Source organism: Penicillium chermesinum (genome assembly GCF_028974085.1).
Source record: "Penicillium chermesinum strain IBT 19713 chromosome Unknown utg000001l:1.0-1975020.0:1.0-1976611.0, whole genome shotgun sequence".
NCBI classification, from domain to species: domain Eukaryota; kingdom Fungi; phylum Ascomycota; class Eurotiomycetes; order Eurotiales; family Aspergillaceae; genus Penicillium; species Penicillium chermesinum.
The window spans coordinates 48,686-58,902 of record NW_026695311.1 but is presented as its reverse complement, the minus strand read 5'-3'; the positions used below and the strand labels follow the sequence as shown (position 1 = coordinate 58,902).

At 49.1% G+C, this 10,217-nt stretch overlaps 6 protein-coding genes across 6 annotated transcripts; 3 read left to right on the top strand and 3 right to left on the bottom strand.

Annotated features, from left to right (window-relative positions):
• Positions 1–2,385: 2,385 nt before the first annotated feature.
• N7468_000027 (uncharacterized protein) lies at positions 2,386–3,306 on the top strand (the record flags this gene model as incomplete). Its single annotated transcript, XM_058469324.1, has 1 exon — positions 2,386–3,306. The coding sequence occupies one exon, from the start codon at positions 2,386–2,388 to the stop codon at positions 3,304–3,306; it is 921 nt and encodes a 306-aa protein (XP_058335355.1).
• An 858-nt stretch (positions 3,307–4,164) lies between these two features.
• N7468_000026 (cytochrome P450) lies at positions 4,165–5,289 on the bottom strand (the record flags this gene model as incomplete). The annotated part of the gene is made up of 2 exons (XM_058469323.1): positions 4,165–4,822; positions 4,934–5,289. The coding sequence occupies 2 exons, from the start codon at positions 5,287–5,289 to the stop codon at positions 4,165–4,167; spliced, it is 1,014 nt and encodes a 337-aa protein (XP_058335354.1).
• A 493-nt stretch (positions 5,290–5,782) lies between these two features.
• On the bottom strand, positions 5,783–6,190 carry N7468_000025 (uncharacterized protein; the record flags this gene model as incomplete). The annotated part of the gene is made up of 1 exon (XM_058469322.1): positions 5,783–6,190. One exon carries the CDS (start codon positions 6,188–6,190, stop codon positions 5,783–5,785), a length of 408 nt encoding a protein of 135 aa, XP_058335353.1.
• A 680-nt stretch (positions 6,191–6,870) lies between these two features.
• Positions 6,871–7,308, bottom strand: N7468_000024 (aminotriazole resistance protein; the record flags this gene model as incomplete). Its single annotated transcript, XM_058469321.1, has 3 exons — positions 6,871–7,080; positions 7,124–7,193; positions 7,235–7,308. 3 exons carry the CDS (start codon positions 7,306–7,308, stop codon positions 6,871–6,873), a joined length of 354 nt encoding a protein of 117 aa, XP_058335352.1.
• Positions 7,309–7,675: 367 nt separating this feature from the next.
• N7468_000023 (uncharacterized protein) lies at positions 7,676–8,566 on the top strand (the record flags this gene model as incomplete). Its single annotated transcript, XM_058469320.1, has 1 exon — positions 7,676–8,566. One exon carries the CDS (start codon positions 7,676–7,678, stop codon positions 8,564–8,566), a length of 891 nt encoding a protein of 296 aa, XP_058335351.1.
• Positions 8,567–8,866: 300 nt separating this feature from the next.
• On the top strand, positions 8,867–10,026 carry N7468_000022 (LysM peptidoglycan-binding domain-containing protein; the record flags this gene model as incomplete). Its single annotated transcript, XM_058469319.1, has 2 exons — positions 8,867–9,185; positions 9,398–10,026. The coding sequence occupies 2 exons, from the start codon at positions 8,867–8,869 to the stop codon at positions 10,024–10,026; spliced, it is 948 nt and encodes a 315-aa protein (XP_058335350.1).
• Positions 10,027–10,217: the final 191 nt, after the last annotated feature.

The window sequence follows — 10,217 nt, the reverse complement described above, 5'->3', positions numbered from 1 at the left end:
GCAGCAGGCAAATTACATGGCCAAATTTTTCGATGAACAGCCGCCGCTCCGCACACCAGCAAGAAGAATCATACAAACGCGGTTGCTAAGCAAATAAAGTATTATTAAACCTGTTCATTAAACCTGTTCATTCAGAGAAGTGCCAGGAGGGCTGCATGCCCCAAAGGTGTCAAGGCACTTTCAATTGAGCCAGGTAGCATCATCCAGTTGGATTCTATAACTAGTATTGCTACTAAAGCACAGCTCACGGCTGTGGCTCTTATGCCCGGCCGCAAGATAGTTGTCGGTATGGGCTACTAGGTGAAGCCCCGCTTAAGCCGACATAAGTCCGTTTAATAGTACCAAGCTTGTTAGCTCGTCGTCCTCATATCCAGTTGAATTTCAATCTGATGAATAGTAACCAGCTGCTCTGCGTTTATGCCTAGAGTACCCTCCTTAAGATAAGCACATGTCAGATAACGGGCATCTCTCTATTAGTACCGACAAATTAGATAAACAAATGGTTTCTGAAATGGTAACGTCATGTAGTAACTAAACAGCCCTGGACACTGGCGGCAAGTATACTAAATACGTTGGCTCTACCTACCTAAACAGGAAGCACGGAGTGGGGAAGCGGGGACTTGTCTTTGCCATTAGAGAGGACCGCCTATCGGTTTCTGACTCTGGTCTGTTCTGGCATTATCTCTGTTTGGATTCAATGATACGGCTAGAACCTTATACCCTTAGATGACCGCCCTTGTGTATATATGGTGCAAGAACCAGCGCAGAGTAGTATATTCAAATTTATCAGATCGAACCATCTTGCATTCGCTTTGTCTTGTACGACTAGCTTAATGATTCTCGCTTCAACCCATTGCTACACCGGCGGAGGTTCGGAGGAAATAGATATCTCGCCACTAACGAGGCGCTTATAGTCTGCACTTACTAGGGCTGGCTGGTAAAGAGCTACATCGCGCGATGCCTGCGGTCGATGCTCAACCCTTACCGGGAGAATATGAAAGTAATATGAAGGGCGATAATGGGAGGAATGATGGTGCTTATCCGATACGGGACCCGATGGTCCTGAGACGGGGCTTCGCATGCCCAGACACTTTCCCTATAAGTCCTGTAAGCCCCTTCAATCTAGATATATTGATAGGCATTCTGGGGTTAAGTTCGTTGGAATCATTGAACGCCATCAGCTCAATCTCTCAGGGGGACCCAAGAGCTTCAGATACTTCGTCTAGAATGGGATCGTCGGATACAGTTAGAGAATTCACAGACACCCGATTCTAGAATTATTGATTCTATAAAGAACTGACATGAAGGAGTTTGATCGCATAAAGAGCGGCTACTAGTCGATTACATTATCTGAGTGTGATTCATAAAGCAGACAACGGTTGTGTCTAGCTCTTGAGTCCTAATATCAGGATTGTTGGTGATTGTTTTGAAATCACATTTGCTAGCCATTTCCTTAAGATATGAACTTAGTCACCCGTTTACAAAAAAAAACACATTGAGCGGTTGTCGTGACTAGAGCAGCCGGGGAGGGTGTCTTCTCTACTATACCCTTCGCGTATCTGATCAGACTTTCAGGACTCACCAGATGATCAAGATGACTCTTCCCTTGGCAATGTCTATTCCCGTGTCTATGGGCAGGACAGACCGTGGATTGTAGATAGATCCAAAGGTCTCTGCCACTCACCCGGCTTGCGTGATACTGGGGGACCTTGGGGCCAAGGCAGCATTGGCCCGGCCCCATTTGCCCTTCCAAAAGTACATTCGAATGAGCCTCAGGTGGGTGGTCCTTGAAAGAGGCCCCCGCTGACACAGAGTGTTTGAAAGTCCGATCAATTCCTTTTCCATCGGAGTTTTAGTTCTCAGACCGTCATACTGGGCCTTGTAGGCAGATTAGTGAGTTTGACGAGGTTCGAAAGAGACCCTACGCGGTAGCCTGTTGGCACTCAGGATTCAGTCCGGATCATTCGAGCTGCTCTAGGGGCCAAGGATATCTTTCCGATCGGAAGATAATTCGCAAGCCAGTATAAAATTGCGAGTATTCCGGTATAAAGCTTCTTCTCGCGTCAATAGCGATTGAAATCGTAACCGTAGATCGGCACGGCAAGCCGACGCGACTCCGATATAACAAGACTTCTTGTACCTCGTCTTCTAGAATCTTTGCTGCTGGTACTGGGTTTCGAGCAGGCTATCCCGATGTTACCAAAGAGGTGTAACCACAGAAACTGGACCGCGTGCGTTGTTTGTTTTTAGTTCTGTAATTTTGGAAGGAAATTTCTAGGGCCCGGTTATCAGGCCACGTGGACGCTAAAACCCGGCCTAAAATCTCCCCCGTCCATCTTTCCCTAGTTCATCCATCACTCTGCCCCGAGCTCTCCAAAGGCAAAGATGCTTCCGAGGGCATTCCGCCAATTCGGCCCTTTGCCCAGTAGAGTCAGATTTCTGCCCGGCAACAGAATCATCTTTAGTCCAGCTACCACCGTCCACTCTCCGCCCCAGCATTCGATCCAGCCAGCAACCCCTTTCACCACAAAGACGGGGCTTCTACACCAAAGGATCTTGGATGATGACTGGCCTCTCCTGCGACCCTCAAAACGTGTTCCTACTATGGAAACAACCTGTAACCGAGCTGATAATCTAGAACGTCTTCTTCAAAAAGATGGGTTCAAGACATGGGGCTTTGTTATTTACCGCTGCACCTACGACAGTGACCTTGACTGGCAAAAATTTCTAGACTTCTATATGAGCGGAGTAAAGGCATCGCTAAAATTCTATGGTGGTCTTGATCTACTGGATAGTTTTGCGCCTACAGTCCTTGAGGATCCTTCGTTTAAAAGTGCGAAGGTCACCGAACTGCGTGAGCATTTCAATACATGGGCCCTGGAGGCAATGCAGCGAGAACAAAATATCACTGTTGCAAGGGCTCATAAGTATTATCCTTATTCAGGACGATATCGGTTCTTCATTATGGTAGACCAAGCTGCCTTACAATCTGTGTTAAATGCGCCAGATAAGAAATTGCGGAAGAAAGCATTTGTTCGGCTGGTAAACACGGAATGGGAGCCTCAGGTTCTAGATGAGGATGAAATCGAGGCGCTTGGTGGTCCGCTAGACGAGTTTGAGCCTCTGGAGGGATGCACACTAGAAGATGTTGGGTGGATGCTGATGCCATTTAATCAAGCCGGGCTTACTGCGTTCCACCATGTGAGAGATACTGTTGATTTTGATTTTTATTATTGTCGGCCTCCAGAAATGCAGTCATTGACGCTTTTCGAACGTATCCTGATTGAAGGATTTGAGGCTAGCTGATTCAATTCATGTTGTTGGCGAGGCACCTCTCATTTATGGCAATTGTGGCCCGTCAGTCAAGGCCCGACTATGCTAAGTTTTGTAGCTTCGTTGAGTGATTTTGCCCTTCAATTGTATAGCGAGTTTGGCCTACAGACTATTAATAGAGATTAAAGTCTTATTCTAATCTAATTTATAAGCCAGAATGGCAAGACATGTAACTACCATGGCGATATGTGAAGCCTATTATTCAATAGGCTCGGAGATGGGGGTAGGACGAGACTGAAGGAGGCCGATACTACTACGAGTTCGGAGGGGAATACTCGATGGTAGCAAGAGAATCAAACTAATCGCTGGGGAATCCTTCGGTTCCCTGCGCGATTGCCTTATCTATTGCGTGGTTTCTCTAGCGAGCCCCTTTTATGGGTCTAATTCATACAAATAGGGGCATCGAGCCTTCCTTCGAATTATCTTCCGCGGCTTCCGCGGCGTCTCCGAGGCTAACCAAAGCGTGTCGTGACACTTTCCGTTATTTTAGACGGTATAATAAAAGGACTTGCCTACCTGTGGTACTCCTATGGCGAGAACTACTAATTTATATTGAACCAAATTTGTATTTAGCCTTTCATATATAGCTATTCACCTCTTAGAGTCAATTTTCACTGTATTACAACCTTCCGCAGACGCACAAAGCACTGGGGCGGCTTGTTCACTACAGCAAGGCACCCTCCATAGCCAGACATCGCATCAGGGCACTTCAGCAGCTCAAAATGCCAAACAATCATGGCTAGCATGATCCTAAATTCGACATAAGCTAGCCGGCGTCCAAAGCACGTCCTAATCCCGAGACCAAACGGGATGCACGGCCCAGCCTGGGGCTTAAATACCAAACTGCCCCCCCTGGTCGGTGTTTTCCGAAACGAGCCAGCGTCCAGGCTTGAACTGATCGATATCCAAATCATTCCAGCTTCGTGGTGCCTGTGGTGCCTGTCCAAGTTCCATTGCCGGTCGTGAGTGTGGGCTACAGTGGCTCTTATCTACGTTAAGCCCTGGTGAGAGCATACTATGGCTATTCTGTAGGAAGAATATAAGTGTGCCCTTGGGTATTCTGTGACCAAGGAGCGTTGTTTCCCTGGTCGCCTCACGATCCATGATGGGCACAGTGCCGCCGCACCGTAGGATCTCTTCCATGGTAGCATCCACGAGAGAGACGGATGTTTGCATGATCTCCTCGACTGTCGGAGCACGCTTCTCAGCGGCTGCGGAGCCTAAGGCAGCGAGGAGAGCTTGCTGAAGCTGGGATTGCCAAAGCTGGGATTGCCAAAGCTGGGATTGCCAGTCTGGATGGTCGGCAAGGAGTTTAACGCCCCGGCACATCGTTGTGCTCATAGTATCATGGCCAGCGACGATGAACCCAAAGACCTCGTCCATGACGGCTTTGGAGAAGAAGGCGGGCCTCCGTCCTTCTTTCTGAGCGTGACTATCCTCCCCATCGACAATACGATCCACGGCAGACCGCACCCACACTCGATTGTCGCTTGAGGATTGGCTTTAACGGCGCTCCTCGACGGCCTTCTCAATCTCTCCTCGGATACAGTGGTCTTTAATCCTCATCCAGCGCTTGGATGTCGGTGTTGCCTTGACGTACCACCACTTCATGCGAGGCGATGGTGCACTCTTCACCTGCTCCATGGAATCACCTAATTCGAGCATCGCTTCGATGGCCTGGTTGATTTCTGCATGGGGGAAGTTCATAGGCCGGTCTTCATCTGCGCCCCGTCCGTTCCAGAGAGTCCCCGTTCTCGGGAGGTCTTTTAGCCGCCGAATCTGGGGCTCCGTGGCGTTGTGGGAAAATTTGAACCCAAAAGAAAACGCAAGTACGGCATTCAGGGCCACGTGAAAAATGTCACCAGTGGCGGGAAATGGCCGGCCAGCAGCCAGCTCTTCCTTGACCTGCCATGTTATCGGCCTCTCTGTGATGTGAGGAAACTTCGCAGCGGTCATTGCAAGACCAAGGATGACTGAATGGTTGGGTGTTTGGATCAGATGGGACGACAGGAGGTAAAGATCAAGTTCAAGAATATTTGACAGAGACAGGAGAGAGGCAAAATGAGACTCTCATGGGTTTGGCCCAGTAAGTAATAGCCCATTACTCCGTGGATTTTGGATCTGAAGGAGGGCCGCCGATCGATCTAGTTTAGAGGCCCAGCCAACCCGAGCCCCAGGGCTGGCAGGGGTTCCTGATTCTCCGAACGCCCCAACATAACTGTTGGCCTTGGCACCCCGACTTGGGCACAGGGAGAGGTGGAGCACTCGAGAAAGAGACGGCGATCTGGAGGATCGAACACAAGTAGAGCCGATGGCTTTCTGCTGTTCCGAACAAGGCGGGTTCTACGGATCGGAGTTTCCTATATGCTCTGAAATGAGGATCCATCCCTTTGCCCTCCAGGCATTCCGATTCCTTAGTTGTACCCTTTCCCAGCGAGCTAGTCATGCCTCATACTCCGGCGAGGCCTTTGAACTCATCAATAAATTGGTCGTTATCTATTAAAAGGATAACAACAGTTTCCATTGACTCTGGTATCTGAGATTGCTGCGACTCCCCTCGAATACAGGCTAAATCAAATTCATCTGTTGCCGTACTCGCCAGAGGAGCACCCAGTATCTGCTGCCCCTGGGCAAGATTCTCTGAGTACTTCTCGAGAGAGGACTCAAGGCTCTGGCGATAAATTGCTCGGTAATCAATTCCACCTTCCTCTGGGTCCCCGTCGGCGGTTGAGAAGAATTGAAGTTTATCCTGTGGAGAAAGGATGGTGCCAATGGCGTAGAAATTACCATCCAATTTGTCAGTGTATCGGTAGTAGACTGAGAGCTTGTTCTTTGCCGCTTCGAGGGATGCAAGCATCACCTGTTTCCACGCAACTCTCTTCCGTCGAAGCTGTCTAATGGACTTTTCCAGGTGGTCAAGCAGCTTATTGTACCCAACTTAAGAGCTATAATATCACAATCAGCCAGCTGGTTTAGAAACGATCAGATGTCTCATGTTCGCACTCACCAGCGATCCTCTCATCATGGTAAAATAATTGCCCCCCAGGGGCCAATGACTGCCGAGAAAAATGTGTGGGTCCAATAGCTTTGTCGAAGGGATATTGGGGACACCAGAATGTTGGCGACCAAGAAGCCCACCATGGTCAACCCCACGATCGCGTGTACTCCAACTCGATTTATCACCAAGCCTGTGGTCGAGGCCACAAATCCCGACACAGCAGAGGGACTGTTTGGCGCGGTCCCCAGCAGGGGAGAGACATCGCGCGGCTCCTCCAAGAATTGCCAGAGGTAGTACAGCCAGACGCCAAAGAACGGCAATCCCGTGAATATGCCAATGAATATGCCAATTCAATGCGTTGATAGGCACCAGCGGCCACACTGCACATTTCTCACCACAGAAAAAGCCACAGGGGCAAGGATGCAAATAATCAATAGAACGTAGACATACAGCGTCTCCCAGGCCATTGTATACCCCTGGTTCCAGGCCACGTTGACCAGGACCAGGCCGATGACGCCCAGGACAAATCAGGGGTCAATTTAGGCCTCCTTCATCATCTTTGGCCTTGGTTGGATTTGACGGAATGATGAATAGGGCAGCAGCTCCGAGCAACAAGCAGACAAAACCCACAGCGAAGTAGAGTCAGGCCCAGATGCCGAACTACGCCGGGATCGCTGTGAACAGGGCACCCAGCATGTAGCCCCCAGACGCAAAAGGCCCCAAACAGACTGAAGACCATGGTATTTCGCCTGCCCATTGTTGGATAAGTGCGTCTAAGGCTGGTCAACGCACTAGGCAGCAACTGGCAGCACCAGCAAGGCTCTCGTACCCTGCAAGGCCCTTGCCAGGATAAATACCTTGTCTGAGGTGCGAAGGAATTAGCAGGCATCGCCAACAATAGACCGTAGGGCGTAGGTAACAAGACCTCCAATGAGTATGGGATTAGAACCGTACATGTCGCCCAGTCGGCCAGCCATAAGGTTAAAAGTACCGGTCGCCAGTCGTAAGGCTGAATGGGGCCATGTTTCTACATCGTCGCAGTTTCCGTCTCCTGCATCCTTCTATCTTTTCCCTTCTCTTCCCCTCTTATCTTTTCTCCTTTTCCACCTCTCCTTCAGTCTATCTCAATTTTGTCTCGGACCTTTGAATGCCTCTAGCTTGACTGCCAGACTCGGCTGTTCCTTCGCGAGCCTCAACCATCGCGAGCCTCAACCATCGCAAGCCTCAACCATCGCAAGCCTCAACCATCGCAAGCCTCAACCATCGCAAGCCTCAACCATCGCAAGCCTTAACCATCGCAAGCCTACCTCATACCTTATCGTCTATCAACTGAACGCTGTCAAAATGACGTCAACCATGAATGAATCCACCGATTCTTCAGAGCCACTTCCATCGATTCACTCACCACCTATCCCCGCTATAACACCTATCCCCGCGACGATGGATCTGATCACCAATAGCTGCCTTGATGTACCGGACGCTGCCAAGTATATTGGCTCGACAACAAGCGGTATTACAAGGATCATAAATCGGGTCAAAGCTTCCACAATCAAAGACACGAAATATGTGAAATTCACGAATGTATCACCGGAAGTCGCCAGAGGGACAGATATCAAGGCCACCCGAAACTTCTACGATTTGCAGACACGTTGCATGATTATTACTGTTCCTGGGCTGCCACATGAGCAAGCAATAGGAGAATTGAATACGATCATGGCAATCCAATCGACAATCTCCAACTTATCTATCAGGAATATTGCAACTGGTCGTAGAACCGGACAGTCCAGTTCCAAAGAACCCGACTCACAATGGACACCGCGTAATGGCAGACGTGCTTGGCCGACGGTGGTTTTAGAAGCAGGATACTCCGAATCCCAGCAGAAACTGCAATGTGACGCAGCATGGTGGATAGCCAATTCACGGGGAGCAGTTAAATTGGTTATTACTATGGCAATCGACAAAAGACAGCCACAGATCATAATTAAGTGTATTGTACGGGACAATAACAACCTACCGGGTCGCAATCTTCGTTCCCGTTACTATACAACAACTCGACAACAACTTACCATCACACGGCATCGAAATACAGTTACAACACAGCCTGCAGCACCACTCCGAATAACTGTCCCGGAGATAATGGGACGCCCTCCGCTACAAGGGGAAACTGATATCCTCGTCCCGGTGCCTCGCTTAGAGGAATTAGCTGCTTTCGTCTGGCTGGAGCAAGAAATTTGAATTATTGTTATGATAGGCTTGTTTTTTGTTCCTGATATTCCTATTCCAGCATGTCGCTTAGGGGAATTTGCTACTCTTGTCTGGCTACAGCAAGGAATTTGAATCATTTTTATGATAGGCTTATTTTTTATTCCTGATATCCTTTAGCGTGTCGCTTAAAGAAACTTATTACTACCGTCTAGCTGGAGCAAGAAATTTGAATTCTTTTTATGATAGGCGTGTTTTTCATTTCTGACATCCTCATTCCAGTACCCAGGATATCTCATCATTAGTTGTGGTGTGAAAGCGATCGCTGACCATATGCAGCACGGCATGACCCTGCCCCATAACGTGGTTTATAAGCGGGCTGCGGTGAACACAGAAATCCCAACGCGAACGAGTCACCCCGGATATGTGTACACTGAGCCGGCTCAACTTCCCACCGCACCAGGAACTATCTCGGGATGCTATAAATATCAGAACGCCGATGAATATACAAACCTCTGCAGGGACCTAGCATACGACAACAGCATTACGGTAGCCGACCTGGCGGAGTGGAATCCGAGTCTCAACAATACCTTTAATTGTACTCTTGACCAGAAGTACAGCTACTGTGCGCTGAAATTTGAGAACAGCACTTGTCAGTGATCCAATTGGTATAAATTTGCGTGCACCTGTACTAACGGCAGACTTAGATACGGAGCCACCTAGCGCAGTCTGTATTCCTATCGAGGCGACTGAGCCCGGCACCGCCTCAAATTGCAACTGTTTTACATACGTGGATGTTTATGACGCCCCAGGTAAGTACAGCTAAATCCTGCCATCAACGTCGCCACTAAAATATGTGAAAAGACTATACATGCAATGAACTGGTTGCTGATAATGGCATCACTCTGACTGAACTCCTTGCCTGGAACACGTGGCTCTCTGAGGATTGCGACACCGCACTCCTTGCCAATTTGACCATCTTCGATGACCGCGCTGTCTGTATCGGGGTCGGCGAAGAGAATTCGACCACTGCCACAGCTACGACCAGCGCTGCTACTGGAACTACAATCCAAGCCTCCACGTCCATGGGCTCCACTCCGACCGACACCATCTCTGGGTGCCAGGAGTTTTATACCGTCACTGACAGCGATGACTGTGCAAGTGTCTTGAGCAAATTCGGAATCACGGTCTCCCAGTTCTACCAGTGGAACCCCAGTGTTGGCAGCACATGCACAAACCTCTGGCGCGAAGAAGCATACTGTGTAAAAGGGCCGGCCACCGCTACAAGCTCAGGGCCAAATGCACCGGTGCAAACAGGCATCGCATCGAACTGCAAAAAGTACTATACCGTTGCTTCCGGTGATTCCTGTGCGAAAATCGAGTCGACTTACGGGATTACATTTGCGCAACTGTATAAGTGGAACCCCGCGATTGGATCAAACTGCCAAACTCTCGATGTTGGCTATTCTGTGTGTGTGGGTGTTTCTTTCTAGAGGGAGATCATCGAGGAGAATGACAATAGACTTGTATAGTCCGGCGACTTGGGAAGCCAACAGGCTGGAAGAGGTTTTGCCATAGTTAATGGAAGACTCCGATTTTAATTCCGGCAATGCCCGAGAACTTGAAGTAACGTGCAACTACAGTAAGCTAGCCGGCTCCTTGTTGATGCTTTTTTTTTTTTCAA